Here is a 22,542-nt window from a genome sequence, read left to right as displayed (position 1 = left end):
GCAATAATTATTATACATATTATAATATACAAAAATGTTAAACGATAATTCAAGTTGACTCAATGGAGATTAACCCAATGGTTCAAGGTTCAACCCATGAGACAGGATATATAATATATATATATAGGGGCTATTGCCCCTAAAAGCCACTAGTTTTATGTAATTTTAGTTGGATTTTTTGAGGCGTAAAGACTTAGAGATAGTTTGTTAGAGTGTTTTTTATGAGTTTTTTGTGAAGGAGAGGGGGGAGAAGTTAAAGGTTACTTTAATTTGTTTTAGTAAGTGATTATTTTATTGAGCAGAGAAAATTAGATCTGAGTTTCCAAGTAAATGTGTCAGTATGTATATATACTAGCTTACCATATATATACTAGTTTACCAACAGGGTGCAGCACTATAATTTTTTTTTTAATCTATGACAATGGAGGCGAGTTAGCGTAGCGAACGAGCTAACCTGAAGGCAAGTGAGCGGAGAGAACAACGTATAGTGGTTTAAATTACCTTGTTCTGTCCAAAACGATCCTATGTAGTTTGTAGTGACTACAGCTGTTTCGTGCTGCAGGAGCACATCTTCAGGTCGGGAGAATGTCAAGCAGTCATTAGATATTCCTCATGATGGAGTTCGTCAAAAGTTTATAGTAGTAAATAAATAACATAGTCACAACATAAAAACACAAAAACACGAAACTGAACATTTAACACTGGTCGACCAGGCGGTAACGAAACACGTGATACGGCACCGGTTGAGGGCAAGTCCCGACTGTCCTGAAGATGTGCTCCTGCAGCACGAAACAGCTGTAGTCACTACGAACTACATAGGATCGTTTTGGACAGAACAAGGTAATTTAAACCACTATACGTTAATTCAGACGATCCAGAGGCCATACCATCATGAAATGGGAGAGAACAAGTTCCAACCTAAAGGTGAGTAAGCGTAACAAACTAACTTCAACCAGGACAAGATTGAACCATGCGAACAAGCTCATCTTGAAAATGAACGATCATTGACGTAAAACCACATTAGGACAGGACGATGTCTGTCGGGCCAGCTAGTCGAGAATAAATCAACTGTTGTAGTTTGCTTATTTATGGTTATATTTAAACCAAATTTGGAACTTTTGTTTATTTAATACTAAGCTATCGACATTGCAATAAAAAAACATCTCAATATCTTCCCTGTAGCAGCAAACCTAATTACTCACTAAAATTAATTTTAATTAAATAGGAAATAAATCCGACAATTTTTAGGGAATATTTTAGTAGAAATCCAGCCAGGTAAATGGAAATTCGCTCAGTCTGCAGGTTTGCTGCGGCGAGGGTATTTTGATTTTCTGTTTATATTTCATTTTTATTTCGTCACCAGCATGGCAACCCATAAGGCCCATGTTAATTTTTTAAGTTTCAAATTCATTTTTTGTGCTTTTTAGCGAATTTCCCATATAGGGAATAAGCTTTTACCGTAGTACTCATGGTAAGACCTGGACCCGGGACCGATTTATTTTTTCGTTTTGAGGTCCCTAGAGGCCAAAAACTCCATCCGTCCCAATTCATGTATATATATTTATATATATATGTGTGTCCATTAGCGCGATAACTCGAGCAAAAATTATCCGATTTTGATTAAATTTTGTATAAACGTGTAAGCCTACATTTATTCGAACGAGTTTGCGAACCAACATGATCGGGCTATGGAAACAGGGGTTTATGGAGGGGTTTTATGGGGTAAAAATAGGTTTTTCCAATTTTTGACACTAAAAACCCAAAATTTCACAATTTCTTTCCAAAACCATTTTGTAGAGCTTAAAAAAACAAATAATTTTGTATATTGAAGCGTTATTGTGCGCCGAAATTTCAAAACAATTGTAAATTTAAAGTTCCCATGTTATTCTTATGGAGAATAAGTCAACTGTTGTACTTTGCTTGTTTATGAACATGTTTTGGTCGAATTTGGAAAATACATTCATTTCTTACTAAACTATTAACATTTTACAACAAAAAACACTTTTTTACCATCCCTGTTGCAGCAAACCTAAGTACTTGTTAAAATAATTCTATTTAAATAAGGAATATGTTATATTTTTAAGGAGGCATTTTAGTGTAAATCCAATCAGGCAAATGGAAATTGGCTTAGTCTGCAGGTTTGCTGCGGCGGGGGTATTTTAATTTTTAGCCTATTTTAATTTATAAAGGGATTTTGCACATCTATAGGTAATTATGTTTCTAACAGTATGCCTAGATTTTCCCTACAATGCACACGAGCTGAGAAAAAGGTTTTAAAGAAATATGCTTGCTATTAATACTGTATATAGATATTTATATATGTTTCTGTTAGCACGATAACTCGGATAAAAATGATCCGATTTTGATTAAATTTGGTATAAACAAGTAAACCTACATTTATTCGATCGAGTTCGCGAAGCAGCATTTTCGGACTATGGGAACAGAAATTTATGGGGTAAAAAAAAGGAATTTTCCATTTTTCACCCTAAAAACATAAAATTTTGCAATTTCTTTCCAATCCTATTTGTAGACATAAAAAAGATCACAAATAATTTAATGTATTGAAGCGTTGTTGTGTGCCTAATGGTTACAATAAATTCCAAAAAAGTGTAAAAATTACCATGTTATTCTTATGGAGAATAAATAAACTGTTGTAGCTTGCTATTTTAGTTAACTTTAATTTGAAAAATTTGTTTACTAAGCTATCAATATTTCAATATAAAACACACCTCACTGTTATCCCTGTAGCAGCAAACCTAAGAACTCATTAAAATCATATTTAAATAGGAAATAAATGTGAACATTTTAATGGAATAATTTTGTGCAATTCCAGCCAGGTAGATGAAAATTCGCTTAGTCTGCAGGTTTGCTGCCACAGGGGTATTTTTCATGTTTTCTCAAAAGAAAAAATATTGAAGTTACCTGAGAGTTCTCAATAATTCTTTGTGGGTTCACACTCTTTGGAATCACAGCAATCTCCTGCTGGACAAGGAATTTAAGGAGTACTTGAGCTGGTGTACGTTTTAATCTCTCAGCAATTTCAATCACTCTCGGATCATTGAGGATATCTGGGAAGTCAAAATCATTCCTCCTGAAATTTGTAATTGTCCAGTTAGGTTTTGAAAGGTTAATTCAATTAACTATAGCTTAATTAATAAATAGACCTATGGTACTAATAGCAGAGTCGGGGCTAGGTGTTTTTCCTGAACATGCGAGAGTTAGTTTTGGCGCCTCCTCAACATAATATCTCCCCCACCACTTCACATATACATAACTTCCTATTTCAAAAAAAGTCTATAGATGGTCACCCAATGTACGATATTGAATGACAACATTTAATTAGATACAACACAAAAACATTACATAAAAGATTATAAAAAGCAAAGTAAATAATATAATTATTCCAAGTATATATCTGTATTTATATTTAATAATATGCTTCAGGCAAACTTTGTTCCTAAAAAGGCTTTTAAGGCTCGCCCCTGAATATTATATGTTATATTTGCCGTTATATAAAGATTTTAGTGTATACAATAATGTACCATAATGTTGCTATTTTTACAATATTTAGATTTGAGTTATAAAGAGTTGGCAATATGTTTTGCATTTGTGTCCTGACTGCGATCAGGCGACTGTGACGTCAAATCGTATGTTTCCAATAAAGCTCCCGGATTGGCTACAACCCATCACGCCACTTTTCCCTCCACATTTAACCGCCGATCCAAAAGTTTCCTTCCTCGTCAGTCCTCAAGATTCCAGCAAACCGCAATCATGTAGTCGGCCGGGTTTATTTCACTCCCAAATGTTGTTTTTATTTAAATCATCACACCCCATACGTATCAGTGGCGACGAGGAAAATTAGTGAATGAAGACAATTAGTGAATGTGCAAGGTAAATGTGGATGGTCGGAACTCGGAACTTCGGCTTGATAGCGCCGTGTGTTAAGTTAAACCGGAAATCTTAAGGGCTTGTTAGCGCCTAACTGTAATTTTGATAGACTATTAAATGTTAAGGCTTGTAAAACGCCTCATTACATCGTGTGTTTCGATTTGTTTTTAAGTTCAAAGTGCGTAGTTTGTGTTAAAGTTAAGCTAACTGAGGACTAGGCCTAGGACTGTGGTCGGGTGAGTTTCTGAATTTATGTCGGAGAGTGATAGTGACAGTAAATTTCCTTTGAATTTAGCTTCATTATTCGAAGAGGAAGTAGGACTACAAAGTAGGATGTCGGTCATTGGAAATATTGGTGAGTTCGATGTGAACATTGAATCGTGGGACTCGTATATCGAGCGGTTTGAACTATTTTTATCGTGCAATGGCGTTGACGAGGCTAAAAAGGTCAGCACATTTCTAACGGTAGTTGGGGTGAAAACGTATTCATTACTGCGTGAATTGTGTACACCCGCGAAACCAAACACAAAAACATATGCGGAGCTAGTAAAACTCATAAAAGAACATTTGTATCCTAAACCCAACCTTATTGCGGAACGTTATAAGTTCAGTCTAAGAAATCAAATGGAACACGAATCGGTTGCGGACTATGTGGCTAATTTAAAAAAGCTGTCGACACATTGTGAGTTTGGGACAAACCTAAACGATTATTTAAGAGACAGACTTGTGAGTGGAATTCGCAATGAATCAACGAAACAGAAACTTTTGTCGGAGTCAAACCTAACGTTTGAGAAGGCAGTTACACTCATCACGTCAACGGAAGCGGCAGAGCGGAACGCGGCAAGTTTGATGGGAGCAGGTACACACAGCGGCAGAGTGCAGCGGTTGGCGGCGCAGAATCGGCATGGGTCCACTACCAAGCCGGAAGGATCCAAGGATGGCGTGACTACTACAGCCCGAGGTGCTCCAGGTCACGTGACACGCAACCAACACCAACATCAACATCAACATCAGCCCAACACCAGTGGACATTCCCAAGTGCAGTGTTATTGTTGTGGCAAAACAGGCCACATGAGTAGATCGTGTCGTTTCCATGGATGTGTGTGTCACCATTGTGGTAAGCGAAACCACCTGGCTAAGGTATGTCGCTCACGTTTGTCAAATAATAAACCTAAGAACACTAGACCTTTTAATAACTCTAGGAATTACGCTAGGAAACATAACTTTGTAGGTACTAATGAGTCAGATCAAACCCAGGATGAAGTGTACGATGTTTCTAACCTTTTTAAAATTAGCCCTGAACCAGTAAATAACATTAATAGATTACAAATTGAACCTGTCAGAATTAACGTAAACTTTCAAAACAAAATGCTTAACTTTGAAGTTGACACTGGCGCTTCAGTTAGTGTTATTAGTGAGAATTGTTATGATGAGTATTTCAAAGGTCAAGAGCTTGTTCTGAGTGATTTATCACTCTGATCTTACACTAATGCACCTATTGAACCGGTAGGTAAAATTAAGGTAAATGTATCTTACCAGGGAATTAATGTTAATGATCTTAATTTGTATGTAATTAAAAATGGTTCACACCCATTGATGGGGCGAGACTGGTTATCCGCTCTTAATGTTGAAATCTCTTTTAAATCAAACAACTTGTATGTCACTAAATGCGAAAATGAATCTGGTCAGGAGCAAAACTTTGAGAAACAAGTTAACCAGTTAGTTAAGGAATTTCCAGAGGTGTTCACAGACAAATGGGTGAATATAAGAGTGATCCTGTTAAAATTCATGTCAAAGAGCATTGTGTTCCTAAGTATTGTAAACCTAGACCCCTACCTTTCACTTTAAAGTCAAAAGTCGAACAAGAGCTTTCTAGGTTGATTGATGAAGATATTTTGTACCCAGTTAAAAGTTCAGAGTGGGCTACACCTATTGTACCTATATTAAAGAAAGATGGTAGCTTAAGAATTTGTGGTGACTTTAAAGTTACACTAAATTCCTACTTAGAGATTGATCGCTACCCCCTCCCTAGAATCGAAGATTTGTTTATTGAAATCCAAAAGGGTGATTTTTATAGTAAGATAGATCTTAGTCAGGCATACATGCAATTAAGATTGAAAGAGGAGGCGCAGAAGCTCTGTACAATTAGCACGCACAAGGGTTTATTTTCATATAAGCGTATACCATATGGTATTGCGTCAGCACCCGGTATTTTTCAGAAAAAAATTGAACAGGTATTGCAGGGACTACCAAGTGTGGCCGTTTTTCTCGATGATATCCTTGTCTCTAATTGTGACAACGTTTCTCATTTGAATACATTGAAAGAAGTTTTGAAACGACTTAAGGAAGTCGGGTTAATCGTAAAGTCTGATAAATGTAAATTTTTCCAATCAAGTCTGGAGTATTTGGGGTTTATCATCGACAGAAACGGTTTACACACAGCACCATCAAAGATTAGGGCTATTGTGAATGCACCAGTACCACAAAATGTCACAGAAGTCAAATCATTTATTGGCCTAATTAACTATTTGTGTCCAATTTGTCCAGTATTTTAAGCCCTTTGTACAATCTATTGAGAAAAGATGTAGCTTTTAAATTTGATGATAAATGCATGCAAGCATTTAATGAGGTAAAACAATTACTTAGTTCAGCGCCTGTGTTAGCTCATTATGATACCCAAGCGCCGACTGTGCTGACAGTCGATGCGAGTAGTACTGGTATAGGCTGTGTATTGAGCATAATTGATAAAGATGGCGTGGAGAAACCAGTATCGTTTAGTTCTCGGACTCTGTCCGCAGCTGAGAAAAACTAAAGCCAGATTGATAAGGAAGCCCTAGCAGTTGTTTACGGTGTACGTAAATACCACCAGTATCTGTTTGGTAAACACTTTACATTGAAATGTGATCACAAACCGTTAGTTAGTATATTTGGGCCTAAAAAGGGACTTCCTGTTTTTGCTGCTAGCAGACTTTAAAGGTATGCGTTGTTTTTATCAGGATACAGTTATGACATTAAGTATGTGAGATCTAACGCAAATAGCGCAGACACGTTATCTAGGTTACCGTTATATATTAAACACCCTAGTGAAGACCAATTACTGTGGGTTGGTACCTATTTACAGTGCACTGAGGATAGTTCTTTCCCTGTAACGTGGGAGGATGTAAGGCTAGAAACGCAAAAAGACCCGATTTTGACTAAAGTTTTAGGCTATGTGATGTACGGTTGGCCTAACGTTCTTCCTGATGACAGTAGACAGTTATTACCTTATTTTCAGAGGAAGGTAGAGCTAGCTGTTGAGCAAGGAGTGTTAATGTGGGGATATAAAGTAGTAATTCCTGCTAAGTTACGTGCTTATGTTTTGAAAGAATTGCATTCGAGTCATATGGGGATAGTAAAGATGAAAAGTGTTGCCAGGTCATACATGTGGTGGCCTAACATTGATCATGATATAGAAGCACTTGCTAATAGCTGCTCTCCCTGTCTCTTGGAAAGAGCAAATCCATCCAAAGTCGAACTACATAACTGGCACTATCCCAGCAGACCTTGGGAGCGGTTACATTTAGATTATTTGGGACCTTTCAAGGGTAAAATGTACCTTGTTGTTGTTGATGCGTACACTAAGTGGCTGGAAGTTTTTGAAACAAGTTCAACTTCGGCTGAATTAGCTATAGATAACCTAAGAAGCCTTTTTGCTAGATTCGGATTACCCGTTACAGTACACAGTGATAATGGACCTCCATTTACTTCAGTTGAATTTGGAAATTTTCTTAAGTGTAATGGTATCAAACACACCACTTCAGCCCCATATCACCCCAATCAAATGGACAGGCTGAAAACTCAGTAAAGTATGCTAAGAATAAATTAAAGTGTGCTTTTCGTGAAAATGTTGATGTATCCCTAGCTTTAAGCAGAATTCTGTTTGATTACCGTAACTCAGTTCATTTAACAACTAATGAGACACCAGCTAAGCTTATGTTTAATCGCAACTTGAGAACACGATTAGGTCTTTTACGACCTGATCTAGGTATAGGCATGTAGATCGAGGAACAGCAAAACAAACAAAAAATGTATGCCCGAGGTAGTAAAACTAAATGATTATTTACCAATCAGTTAGTTCTAGTAAGAGGCTATAGAGCTAGAGACAAATGGATAGAGGGAACCATATTGCAGCAGATAAGTCCAACAATGTATACTGTTAGACTAAATTCAGGCATTGTTTGGAAACGCCACATAGATCAGCTGATCCCTGTTGATACCCCTCCCACTCCAATACCAACAGTAGCAGACAGCCAAGCCGTAGCAGTGGCAACTCCAATAGGTGAGTCACGTGGTCTATCCAGCCCCAGGAGCCCGATGCAGCCACAGCTGATGGAAGCCGACGTCACGAGGCAGGACGCTGGCGGGACGTCCTCCCTCCTCACACATCATACCCCTCCGTCACGTCACTCCTTACCCAGGATGCCCAGTCCAGCTGTTCATTCTCCCTCTCCCACCAGACCCAGAGCAGCTGAGCCTATTGTTAAGCGTTATCCGGAAAGAGATAGAAAACCTACTACGCGGTTGGATTTGTAAATATTATACAGATTCTTTCACAACGAATATTTTATTCATGCTTTCATTTTTATTTAGTAGTTTGTGTTTTCATTGTTTGTGTAACTCTATTGTGTGAAACTATTGTTGTTCTGATCAAATATTCTTTTAACTTACTTAATTAATTTCGTAGAACATTATATCCATAAAAAATAATTTTAATTTCAAGATAATATTATGATTATGAGTCAAGATATTAAGAAGGGAGGTGTTATATATGCCGTTATATAAAGATTTTAGTGTATACAATAATGTACCATAATGTTGCTATTTTTACAATATTTAGATTTGAGTTATAAAGAGTTGGCAATATGTTTTGCATTTGTGTCCTGACTGCGATCAGGCGACTGTGACGTCAAATCGTATGTTTCCAATAAAGCTCCCGGATTGGCTACAACCCATCACGCCACTTTTCCCTCCACATTTAACCGCCGATCCAAAAGTTTCCTTCCTCGTCAGTCCTCAAGATTCCAGCAAACCGCAATCATGTAGTCGGCCGGGTTTATTTCACTCCCAAATGTTGTTTTATTTAAATCATCACACCCCATACGTATCAATATGATAGTTGGAAAAACTGTTTTTTACTTTGCTGCATCGCAGTATGTATGAATACTGTATGTATGCTATGAAGCTTTGATATTTGTTCAATTATAAACTGGTCTTGAAAAATCTTTTTTTACTTACTTTTACCTAAAAAAAACAAAACTGAACTGTCGCATATATGCGGCGTTTAGGCTATTTATTCACAAACACGATTGCAGCCTATTACAATGTAAATTATTGCTGTTTCACAGGTTTTTTGCCCATGGTCTGCGTGTACTGTTATCCAAGTGACAGCCGGTCTATGTGTAAGATTAAATTGTATACCTCGGTCCGTGGCAATGACCACGGCGTCGCATGCTCGGTAGCGAACGTGTTAAGGCCTAAATTCTAATAAATTAAGCTAACACCAGCCAAACAGGAGAACCAAGAATTGTACTTCAATTTTGATGAATTGTTAATAAAAACGCCATATTTCGTCTCGGCAACTTTTTATGGACAAACAAGAACACCAACACCTGTAAAGGGTGTCATCCTTTTTAAATCGGCACTTTTGGCCTCAATGAAAAATTCCCCCCTCCTAAAGACACAACCATCCTTTTAGGGAATCGAAAGAAACACCCTATCTCTTTTTGAAGCCTCTTTTGAAATTTAACATTAGACTACCCACACCGCCATCTTTCCAAATTGGCCGCCCTCAAATAGATACGTGGTTTTTTAGCCTTCACATCTGACACCAAAAAAATGTATCATCAACTGATGATCCACTACAATCACAAAAATTGCACAGATGCACTTTATTAACATCTAGTAGATGGCAGTGGGCCATTACCTAAATTCAACAGAAAAGTATCATTTTTGTCTTCTGTAGATAGCATCCAGAAATTCCGTGTTGGATTATCCTCAACAATCACGGCGACATTGGAATCATTGTGCTTGTCATTATTATCCCGCGTTCACGGTGATGACGTGGTTATCTCCTGCTCTCATGCATAGGCTTCTCTAGTAGGTACACAAATCCGCGACGTTCGAACTGGCAACGCCGCAATCACCCGCCGCCTAGGTCCGGCTTCACACGTGATAGGCTTATTAACATCAATTAGAGTATTGCTGTTTTTGCTGCTTTGTACCAATGTATGAAAGATATGCAAATGAAAAAGGATGCTCCCGTTCCACCCATGGTTGGATGCTAGGGATGAGCCTCGCTGTCCAATGTCCCCTAGACTCGGCGACCCATTCGCGCTGCCAGTGGTTGAAACTGCGGTCACGTTCTTCTCTTGTCTCTGTCTACTTGAGGTCCCCTGCGGTAGATCGCATGTCGTTCCCTCGCAAAATGGAAGATGGTGATGACACTGGCAATCACTATGACTGCAGGCTCGGAGACCGTGCTGTAGGCAGAAGCAACTTGCAAGTCCACTCGACACTGAACTCGTAAAAGCCGGTCACAAAAGACACGTTTCTCCAGCATATGGGCCCAAACCTCAGCACCGTAAAAAATCACTGATCGGACACCAGTAGGCAGCGTTTGCAGGAGCGGGGACTGCCGACCTTTGGCATAAGCCTACTAAGGGCAGCAACTCCCTTAGCGGCTTTGTCAATGGTTCGCTTGATCTGCTCGCCGAAAGACATCTTGCTGTCAATCATAACACCAAGGTATTTGGCATACGTCTTGGTCTCCTGTTGGGTATGGCCCACTTGCACAAGAAGTGCAATTTAGTCGTTTTTGACTGCCAATGGCAAGCCGTGGTTCTGCATCCACCCGTCACTACACCGCACGGTGTAGGAGCATCACTACACCGAGTTTTAGCTCTGCTTCCTCGGCATTTCTGCCTGCAGCCAAAGCAGCGACATCTTCGGCATAGCCAACAAGGCGGATCTCGTCTGGCATTTTGAGTCTTAGCTGTAAGACACGTTTCAGAGATCGGATCCAAGGATCGATCCCTGTGCAGCCCCAGAAGTGATGGAGATCCGACGCTGACCTTTGGTGGTGTCTAAAAGCAAGGTCTGAAAGATAGAACTCAATATTTGTAGGATGTGATGAGGAACGTGTAACATATGCTTGAACGTCCGCAGCATATCACTCCACCTGGCAGAGTTGAATGTGTTCTTTACATCAAAAGTGTAGCGGCGCAACCAGTAATGTTAATAATAAGAATGTAATAATATAGATACCATCATTGTTTATATTAAAATAGGAATTTATTATTGCACAATCATCTCCTGGTAATCCAAGACATAATGGATATTGTTCAGAAGTTTTTGGAATAGGTTGTTGAATTTTAGTTTGTGTAACTATTGAGATTATTTATAATTAAACTAAGTAAGTTTATTCAAATAGACGAACTGACCCATATTTGTTCTTAAAATGGTCCTTGGAGCCTGGTGAGCCGAGAGGGGAGTATGCAGTGAGTGTTACGCAGCTATTGCGACACAGCTGTTGTAGCTCAGGCTGCTGCAGTGCGACGTGCAGCTCTACCTGCAGAACAGCTGGTTGGATCTCGGCAAAGCTCAGCAATCGCTCTAACTGTTTACTGTTGAAATTAGACACTCCTATAGAACGCACCAGGCCACTCTTCACCAGACTTTCCATCTCCTATCAACAATCATTTTAAAATCCTTACAACTATATCATTTTTTTTATTATTATGTGTAAACTATCTTTAACCTTTGTGCTTAAACATATTTACATTCTCAAAACGTGTACAGTAACAAGCACAGTTATATGACCATGAGCTAATAACATGCATGTTCAACACAATAACTCAAGTGTTGTTAATTAAATAGTAGGAGAGTGCATGTAAATCTGTCTGCATACGAATGGAATGGGGTTGTTTAGCAAGGATATGATTGATTGGTGTTCACATTGACTTCCTGTCCTGTGTGACCTGTAACGGCAAACTTCTACTGGGCCTGTTAAGTAATGTAAAGATATAACTTTTTTTATCAAGTTCAAGTACTATGATCAAATTTACTTAACTTACATTCCATATTTCTTTGTGATCAGTTTCTTCCAAAACAAAAGTGCCATCATTGTGTTTAGCTGGTGCTTCTCCTGTATCATCAGGCTTGAATGTGAATGGCATGTGTACCAGGTAGAGATCCAGATACTCCAGCTGGAGACTTTGCAAGGACTTGGTACAATATATTTTAACGTCATTTGGTCTGTTACCAATGTGTGGGAGCTGGAACAGAATAGAAATGTAAATTATATAGCAATGTTACAGCCATTGAGACAATACAATATGAATGCAATCTAAAATCTATATATTTAATACGCTAGGCATATTTTTGGCATAATTGTTTTGAAACGGTGGTGCTACCGATCACCATGTCCAAGGTGTCGTTAGAAAGGTCTTAGCATGTAGTTTTGCCATCAAACAAAAAGCTTTGGAATTCCATCAGGGCGCCCGCCCCAGTGGTCTTCAAAGTTCCCATGTTATTCTTAGGGAGAAAATGTTTGTTTACATTTGAGCAAATAAATACTTTGAAATTGACACTAATATTTGAAACAGCTGGTTATACTGTGGATTTATTAGACTAGTTGAAAATATTGATGTTTCACTGTTTTAAACCAGTTTTTATTTGCCCAAAATCAAAACATACAGGTAACCAAAAAAATGTTCGACATAATGGAGACTATAACACCAGGACGGCCAATAGGAGGAGGCCGACAAACTTAACTGGTAGACGCGAACGAAATACAAATACAGTAATACTATTGTCGTTAACAGCCGAATACAGCAAGTACCCTTCCGTGTTGGGTTTAAGCGTGCTCATCAATGTATAAATTATACATCGATGAGTGTGCTCTCCAACAGCCGCCTGAAGATTTCACATTCAATTTAGGACTGTTGGATAATCGCTGCATAAGCTGTTGATTTTGGAAGACAAGAAGGCAGGTAGGACTACATCGGAAAGAGAAGAGAGGAGATATTAGATGAGTGGCAAGTGCGTTGGAAGCAGAGTGTTTTATGTTCACGTTTTAAATGTAAACGTTCGGATATATACCTAACATCAGAAAGAGACTGGAACAAGATTGGGAGATGGGCCATTATGAAACGCAGTTTGTCACAGGACATGAAAAATTTCAAGGCAAATTTGTGGAGATTTCACCTGGTGGAAGAGGAAGAATGTAGGTGTGGAGAAATAAAAACCACGAGTCACGTATTTATAAATTGTTCACTTCAGGAGACAAATTGGAGAGAACAGGAATAAGTCTTGGATAAGAGAGGTCTAGAGATGAGAAAATAAAACCTGATGAGTGACAAGGAAACAATTAAGACGTTTAGAAAAGTAGCTAGGGAAATAGGAAAAACCAGGGATACATACAGGCTTTTAAATGAAAAAAAAAAAATAAATAAAAAAAACTAAGAAAGAAAAGGAATGAAAACATGCCCATGAAGGGGAGAGGAAAGGTTATAGAGTGAATCTCAATGATACCTATCGCTCGGGGCGGTATGGGGAAGGGAATCGTGCTGTTAGGCTTTTGGACACATAATGTGTCTGCACGAGGATTGAAAGTGGCTGAAGCCTAAAAAGAAAGAAGATTTTCACGGGGAATTGGCCTGGTAAATAAGTCTCAGACTTAAGCCAGGGGTGGTGGTTGGAACGAGGAGTTTGCTACGAACATTTACTGACTTGGTTGAAATGAAATATTTACTATTTGAATTTCAGTTGGCGTAAATATTACAATGGAAAAAAGCGAGAGAGCCTGGATAATTTAATACACTAAAAGAAAACTGAATTAACATTGTGCTGCATTTCTTAGTAATCATTGAAAGAGCCGATTTGCAAACTATGGAAACATAGGAAAGTCATACAACACTACCAAGGAGAAGAAATAGAAATATTGTTTTTTTTTTTTTATTTATAATCGTTATTATGAACCACCTAATGCGGCTATGAGTAAGGCTATTTGTATAAAACACTATTTACAAGAAATGTTGATTATATCGATCTGTTATGTACATCTTGAGTATTTCCACAATCTTTGAGTCGAATCTATTAAAGTCATCAGAAATTATGTCTGTTATTCGTTTAAAACACCTGTAATACTTAGCAATTGCTCTAATTCGAGCAACAGGTACACTAGTTTATTTTTATATTTTCTAAAATACAAATTTACAAATTTTATGCAATTTAGCTACAAAAGCCATTTTTCAATGATGGTCTCTCAAATTAAGACATTTCTCAACTCAAACACATTTAATGTTATTAGGATGGACTGACCTTAGCTGTACAGAAAAAATACAATATTTATTGCATGGACATCAGAATGCAGTAAATTTCAGTGTCCTACTAAATAATTTATCCATATTATTCTGTATGTTATTAGAACAAATTAGATGTAATTATCAAAGTACAATTATTAACCAACTTTATTCAACACAATTTAAAAATAAAGGGTTTTAGAAATCTGACACATATTTTCTCCCATAAGCTTGCCAACAATCTTTACATGGACATGGGTAAGTGGTGGGAGTAACTATGCTATTTTATAGGAAAAATCACAAAATTTGCAAACTTTTGAATAGGTAGTAATTTTTACAGGAAAGGGGGGGGGGGGTTGCACTATTTTGTTTAGGATTGTAAGGACCATAACACATTAATTTTAATCAAAAATTGAATTTTTCCTTAAAATCCAATTTTTTGTCATTTTAAGGAGTTTTTATGTGAAAATAACATAAGTTACAATAACTTTTGAACCGTAATTTTTACAGTAATCAGCGTGTCTGGGAATAAGTATTCAATTTCAATATGGTCTTGAAAAGTCGGGATTTGGTTTTGATTTTGATTTTTACGGAAATGGAATTTGTACCATTTTGTTTAGAATCTAAAGGACTACAACATGCTAAATTTTTATCAAAATCGTTCAGGCCATTTTCGAGAAAATCTAATTTTTCCGTTATTATATGGGTTTTATAGGAAAATCACTATAAAAATCAAAATTTCTAAATATGAAAAAATGCCTGGAGATACCATGAATTAGTACCTATATGCGTAACAAGGTCTACATTGTATCAAGCGTGTGCGTTCACAGGCAAGGCTTGCGCTGGCTAGCAAGCGCTTGTTACAAGTTTTGACAAGCACCCAAGAACGTTTTGTACTGTACTTGTTTTCCAGATCTTGTTGACCGAAACAGTCAGTGACTAACAACTGTGCAGTTATGGATGTCGATGAACTGATATCTCAAGTCTTTAGAAGAGGGGCTATTTGGGACAAACTACATGCTAATAGATTTTCTTGAGGATGTAACTAAACATGGTTAACTCTATTCTCATATAAGAAAAATACCTCACTTTGTCCAATGTCAATTGAGGAAATAGAGGGTGGTATTCCGCAAACCTACCTCTTCTGCGGTTAATTGCATGAACAGCAACTTTCCTTCTACGAATTTTAATAAATTTTCAAGCCAAAATAACTCTTTATCACTTGATGAAAGACCATTGTAAGCTTTTGTTGTGTACACACAACAAAATTCCCAAGCGCTTGGAGCAAGCACTGAAAATATGTTACTTGTAACCAGCTTTCTTTGTGAACGCACCCACACATCACTTCAAAAACCACTATTTCGGGTTCAGGGGTGCCCAAAATGGATATATCCACTGAAAACTAAAACTCGAAAATTTTTACAAAAACAAAACTTTCTCCATGTAATAGGATATTGGTATAGGGGGAGAAAGTAACAAAGTAAACATTACAACAATGTGATAATGGTTATAAAATAAACAGGCAATAAGTAGGGGTCTCAATACCGGGCCTTCAATCCAATCCCGGGATTGGATTGATCCCTGGATTGTATAATTTTATAATTTTAACTTTTTAGCCATTTTAAATGAGCGATAAGTCCCCTCGTTAGGTCCTTTAATGTTTTAAACTGGCCTTATCAGTGTTTCACTGCGGAATTTTGCCGGATTGTTCATCACCCGTCTTTCTTATTTACGTGTATAAATGTTGATATGTCACTCTAGAATATAATAAATACATTAAAAAAAATTATGAGCAACCGCACTCGCATGTAGCCTATATGTCACGCTAATATGGAAACTAAAGATAAAAAGATAATAAATGGGAAGAATTGTGAGTAGCAGCATAATTTTTTTTTTGTTTACTGACAGCAATGAAACAAGTAAGGTACTGTAAAACAATAAACCATCTGCATATGTAGTAGCGTGTGTACGAAAAACTTAATTTAGGATTGTAAAAATGTAATCGCCATACTAATAACCAAATACGAAGATAAAAGTTATAGACGCTAAATATAAGCAATCTCAATAATGAAATAATAATGGTCTGTTTATAGTTAATTATTAGGGCTTCAATGTTATTAAGAAAATAATACTATAATTACCGATTGCCATGTTATGTTTCCCACATGAATTACGTTGTTTCTGTTTAATGTCAAAAGTAAAACGCCAAAAACTTATAGGCTTACTATAATTAACTTTTAACTAATGTAATAACAGTTACAGAAAGTAAATCCAATTCGTCTAAAAACATGAAACATATATTTACTTATGATATGAACATTGAGCCTATTGAGTTTAATGATAGTTAAATTTTCCAATCAAAATAGATCGCATCTTTATACCATTTCATATATTTATTTATAGTCCTAAAAATAAACAGTATTCGTGTTTTAAGTGTTATTGGATGTATTTTTTTCATTTTCCATAAGTAATACCCCTCAAATTCACCAAAAATCTATTTAAACCTAGATTTTGCAATCCCGTTAATCCCTGGATTAAAAGACACTAATCCCGGGATTTCTAGGTATCAAAAATCAACCGGGATTCGGGATCCCGGGATTGAGAGCTCTAGCAATAAGTAAAGGGAGACATTTAGAGATGTAACACATATCAAATCCTATTACGAGATGTTGAATAATGCTCTTTTTACAGTAGAACTAAAATAACTTGTCATTAGCAATAAAGGAAAATTTCCACAAATTATGAAAAGGATATTAAAATATTTTTTGCAGTTACCTTGGTTGTGACAAATAATTCCTCTCTTCTTCCAGCTCCGCACTTTAACCAACTTTGAATGGCATTTCCAACTTCCTTTTCATTTTTATAAACTGTAGCGGTGTCGATATGACGGTAACCAGCCTCAAGTGCTGCCAACACTGCCTTCTCAGCATCACCCGGGGCTGCCTGTAATGTTAGATCACTTGTGTAACTTAGTTAACTGACTAAGCCAGGCGGTGTCAATGTAACGGTAACCAGCCTCAAGTGCTGCCAACACTGTCTTCTCACTCAGCATCACATGGGGCTGCCTGTAACGCCTCTTTCACACGGTCCGGCGCCCGACGGATCCGGCGTTGGGCTATGAGAGTAGATGAGTCTTTTCACACGATGTCCGGCGTGCGAGTCACCGCCGGAAGCACCTACGTCAGACAAACAGCGCCGCACGGCGTCCACGCCGGACAACTCGGCAAATCCGGACAATACGCGCCGGATAGTGTGAAAGAGGCGTAATGTGAGATCACTTGTTTAGCTTGGTTACTGACTATAAGGGTGAAAACTTAGTGGATTGGCAAGGCTAGAGTGTGGCTAAGCTGTTTTTAAATTATACATATACATAGGTGTGCCAAAACGTAGTAGAGCGGGGAGCGGAGCTCATACCCGCGATGACAGCTAGCCTCTTCACTCCGATATTATACACTGATTTCTTTAGCCTCGGGGGTCAAACTGACTTAAAATTTATTTTTAGCGAATTCCCCATATAGTAGGGAATAAGCTATTACCGTAGGTCTCATGGTAAGACCTGGACCCGGGACCGATTTACTTTTTAGTTTTGAGGTCCCCAGAGGCCAAAAACACCATCCGTTCAAATTTATATATATATATGTGTGTCCGTTAGCACAATAACTATTACATTTTACAAAAAAATACCTTTTTACCCTCACTGTTGCAGCAAACCTAAAGTACTCGTTAAACTAATGTTATTTAAATAGGAAATACAGTAAATGTGATATTTTTAAGGAGACATTTTAGTGTAAATGAGTGAAAATTTAAAAACGTACATTTTCATGTCCCTGGTCTTTTACTTCGTAGATACTGGATTTGTAGTTTATTATTATGTGTTTTAATATTTTTTGGGACGGGGGCAACATGTGACACACATTTATTTGGTTTTAAATAGGTTCTAGGTATTTTTTTCGTATTTTTAAAGTCTCGAAATTCACGACCATGACGTGTCCCTAGGGTACATTTTCCAACTTTCACGCTGTTTTTAGACTAATTATTCATGCCGAAATATATAAAGCCATATTTTTATGTCATCAATGGTTATTAAACTTACAAAAAAGGAGCATATTATAATTTTATTGTCATTGCAGACTGACTACCATGACAAAATAAGTCTGTCCCTCGATTTGGCGTCACGACCATTTGGGAAAAATTTTCAACTTTGGAGCACGACAGTGGCAAGCCTGGCGTCGATGGAGTCAGTTGGTTTTAGAGACTAGTTTGGGGTGTACGTCAGGATTGTAGTGCCGGTCGTTTTGAGTTGAAAGGAGGAATTACAAGATTAATAAAGGAAAGATTGTGTTTTTTGTAATTTTGGTGTGTCCATGACCGTACGTAGTCATTCGATGAAGTAGACATGGTGTTAATTTTTGTTTATAAGATATTTCAATTGCTATATTAACCTAGAAGTCCACTTTGTATCCTCGAACATAAGGTGCAGGGCTACCGCCAGAACAGAGCCAAATAACACGTAATTTCACGACCAAAGTTTCACGACCATCGCGGTTTTTTTCACGACCAATCCAGCCTTATGGATTATAGTGTGTTTGGTCGTGACAATAACTTTAATATAATTGTAAATTGAACAGTTTAGTTCAATTGAAACACATAGTTTTATGATACCTAACAGTATAATTGAAGGATTGTTTAGAAAGATTTAGATTATTCCAGACAATTCACGACCGTATCGCTTGTCCCTGACCATCACAATTATGATTTCTATCATAAAAATTTCAAAAATTAAAATATCGTCATAATTTAATGTTTTATACACAAAAGAAGCACACCTCTATACAAACATAACGATTTTTTGGGTCTCAGGTAAGTTTTTTCTGAGTTATACAAACTTAAAAAGATTTTATTGGCTTTTTTCTATTTTTTGAGTTTTTTCTATTTTTTTCTAGAAAGACCAAATATACCAAAAGCTCAGTGACCTTTTTATTGTATAATGGTCATAAAAGTAAATTAGTTTATAGCAAAACATAGTTATAAAAATAATATTAACTATTTTTAATATTCATTTAAACGTCCGTTATGGTCGTGACAGGATTTTGTGTTTTTCTACTAAAGATGCTCTTTAAAAAGAAAACTACCAAAGATATTGCGTTACCATGGACATTTTATGAAACTTCAAATGTTAATAAAATAAAAAAAATAATAAAAGTTTTGAAAAAAGGGCAAACAAATTTGCAAAGTGCTTTTCCTGAAAACGTACGTTTTTAAATTTTCACTCAAATCCAGTCAGGCAAATGGAAATTCGCTTAGTCTGCAGGTTTGCTGCGGCGGGGGTATTTTATGTAATTTACTCAGCAAACAGTTTTTAGCGAATAGAAAATAAGCTATTACCGTAGATTTCATGATAAGACCTAGATTCGGGACTGATTTACATTTCCGTTTGAAGGTCCCCAGAGGAAAAAAATACCCACCGTTCAAATTCATATTGATGTATAAATTTATGTTTTGGTTAGCGCAATAACTCGAGCAGAAACGGTCCGATTTTGATGAAATTCTGTACACACCTATGTTTATTTGAATGAGTTCGGAAACCAGCATGATCATGATTGATGTCACGAGCATGATGGAGGTTTATGGGGTAAAAATTGGTTTTCCCCTTTTTGACTCTGAAAACATAAAATTTCTTAATTTCTTAAATCAAACTTATTTGTAGAGCTTAAAAAAGGAAAAGATTTGTATATTGAAGCGTTAATGTATGCCTAAACGGCTACGAAGATAATAAAAAAAAATTTTTAATTTAAAACTCCCATGTAATTTTGATAGAGAATAAATAAACTATTGCAGTTATCTTGTTTATAGATGTATTTTAATAAAATTTGGCAATTTCTTTACTACATACTTAGCTATCAACATTAAAAGTATGCAGAGGATACACGTCCGGTGACGGAATGTGGATTAGGCATCCGGCAGTGACGTCACCGGGTTGTGGGGGCCCGGAACCCCATTATACCACAATGATAAGAAGAACAGCCATCGGTGATCTTGGTGTAGTGGATAGAGTACTTGGCTGATTTACAAGAGGTATCTAGATCGAATCCCATCGGTGACACTAACTTTTTGTCAAAGATTTTGCTTAGAATGCCATTTTTTCTTTTTGTTAGAATTTGAGGCATTTATAATTTTATTTTATGAACAGAATTTAACCTTCATTCGATTTTTTCATTATCAGCAAGTTTGGTTAGTTTAGGTTAGGTTATGACAGTAACTGTCGGACGCCTAATGCACGTCTGGTTACCGGACGCGTAGTCTCTGCCTTAAAAGTAACTCATTAAAATTCACGTTAAATAGGAATCAGGTTTAATGAATATTCAAAAGTAGGGCTACCGTAATCTAGCTTCTTAACTTGCTACCTTCGCTGCCTCACTATGTGCATGTGAAGCGCCACTACCATTGGTATAAAAAACTCTCCACCTCACTCTAGCCTCACCCAGTGATCAATAAAACCTTAAACATTATACAGACCAGCAAACCTTCTAATTAGACAACAACTATATACAAGTGCATTTTAAATAATGTTTTGTCTTCTTTCTACCAAAATGTACTTCCATATTATTATTTTAGACTAGGAGACACACAGGTCTTTCTTGATACCCATTTGAAATTTAATCATATAACATAGTATAATAAAATCATATTTTTAGTACAATACAACTTAACTTACAAAAGTCAAACTACTATGTATAGATTAGCAAGTTTAAAAACTCTTTTAACCATTGAATTTAAGTATATAGTTACACTGATTTTCTATTGTTTTATTTCTATTAAAATAATGTTTTTTCTAACATTTTTAAACTGTACATTAAATCTGTCTACCAGCAATATGTAACAAAACCACGAAACATGACAGTTTTCTAACCACCAACGAGTAGAAGCAGCGCTTGTTATTGTGGCTGCATTCTATTTTTATTCACTGCTAGACTGAGACAGAAATATACTGCAATCTTTAACAAATCACCAATTTTATCACCTTTGAAAATCATTACCTATATTTGTGAAATATGAATCATGTACTTTGATCTTACCTGCCATGTACCAAGACCTAATAATGGCATATAATGCCCAGATGAAAGCAATTTGGAAGCCATGCGTTGTTATGTTAGTTATTTTTAGAAAGCATGCCTGGCCCTACAATCTTTACTTATAGACATAGCTTTTGATCTATTTATTAAAGCTATATCCATGTAATCTTTATTATAATTCCTTATCAAATTTTTGAAACCGGTTTGACAAAAATAAACAATTCATAATTTAGAAAAAAAATACATAATTCTTCAGTTTTTAATAATACACATTTGTAATTTTGATCTCTTATCACCTGATAAGCAAAGGTGAAACTGTTGACAGTTTAAGAAAAAAATAATAATAATATAAATTTTCTTATTATAGGCTATATTACCTGTGTATGTTTATAATATAGTAAAATATGCATTGATTTATACATCTAGACAGCGGTGGTTCCTCCCCTCCGTTGGATCCTGGAAACATAAATTTATACTACATTTCATCCTAAAAATGTTACGGAGGTTTTTGGACACAGTTAAAAATGGCTTTAGAAAGTCACCAAACGGATTTAAAAATACCAAATTTTCCCAGGATCCCATTTTTTCTTGGGTGGTGGAAACACACCCCCTTGACTAGGTCCTAGAACCACCACTGGATCTAGGAAGTACCTTTTTTTAATAACCCAATTACATTACATCTGTCACTAAAAGGTAGTAGAGGCCTAACTTATATGGTATATACTGCCCTCTGGTTCAGTACCCAGGCTCCATAAAGGTTAATCGCTTATCACAGCGTAGTTTAGGATCTTAATATGTCTAAGTACTGTAGGAAACCATGGAAATGCCATTTTACAAAACTAACAATCCTGCAAAGTTTTAAGTCTTAAAAAGGTCTCTTAATTGGGGTGATTGCAATTGAGACATACCACATTCCTCTAACATTTTGTGTATAATGGCCTCAGGCTAACTGTGACGGCTCAAGCGCCGCCAGCCCCCAATTTTGGCCACTGGCATTAACTTAACTTTTTTTTATCAGTAATAATACAGGATACTCAAATAACTCTATTAGTAACATATATCAAGGTATTAGGAAATACAGGTTTCCTATGGATTCATTTTTGTGACGTAGAATGATATTATAAATCGTAATTCAGTTGAGAAGTGTATGTGATTCAGAGCTCGCAGCCGTGACACATACGTGCAACGCATGCGGTTTGTATCACTGCTGCGCAGTTGTTGTTCAGGAAACACGCCACAAT

The 22,542-nt window shown here is 36.7% G+C and overlaps 1 protein-coding gene across 3 annotated transcripts in view; it reads right to left on the bottom strand.

The window, feature by feature from the left end:
- Positions 1-21,750, bottom strand: part of LOC128984276 (1,5-anhydro-D-fructose reductase-like) — a 47,119-nt gene extending 25,369 nt beyond the window's left edge. Inside the window, exons 1-5 of one of the 3 annotated variants that reach the window (XM_054403588.1) lie at positions 21,679-21,750; positions 17,004-17,171; positions 12,000-12,200; positions 11,367-11,611; positions 2,923-3,091 (exon numbers count right to left, since the gene is read on the bottom strand). In XM_054403588.1, the coding sequence (XP_054259563.1) occupies positions 2,923-3,091; positions 11,367-11,611; positions 12,000-12,200; positions 17,004-17,171; positions 21,679-21,723 (828 nt within the window). In that variant the 5' untranslated portion in view covers positions 21,724-21,750. Of the gene's footprint in view, positions 1-2,922; positions 3,092-11,366; positions 11,612-11,999; positions 12,201-17,003; positions 17,172-21,304; positions 21,556-21,678 lie in introns of those variants that run through there. The other 2 variants (XM_054403596.1, XM_054403582.1) reach the window with 2 other exon arrangements.
- Between the last annotated feature and the right edge of the window lie 792 nt (positions 21,751-22,542).

The sequence above is a fragment of the Macrosteles quadrilineatus genome, unplaced genomic scaffold, assembly GCF_028750875.1.
Source record: "Macrosteles quadrilineatus isolate MER2022 unplaced genomic scaffold, UCM_ALF_1.0 Scaffold_1__1_contigs__length_201487025, whole genome shotgun sequence".
Lineage (NCBI taxonomy): Eukaryota > Metazoa > Arthropoda > Insecta > Hemiptera > Cicadellidae > Macrosteles > Macrosteles quadrilineatus.
Note: the sequence above shows the minus strand (reverse complement) of the source record. Positions and strands in the feature narration are given on the sequence as shown.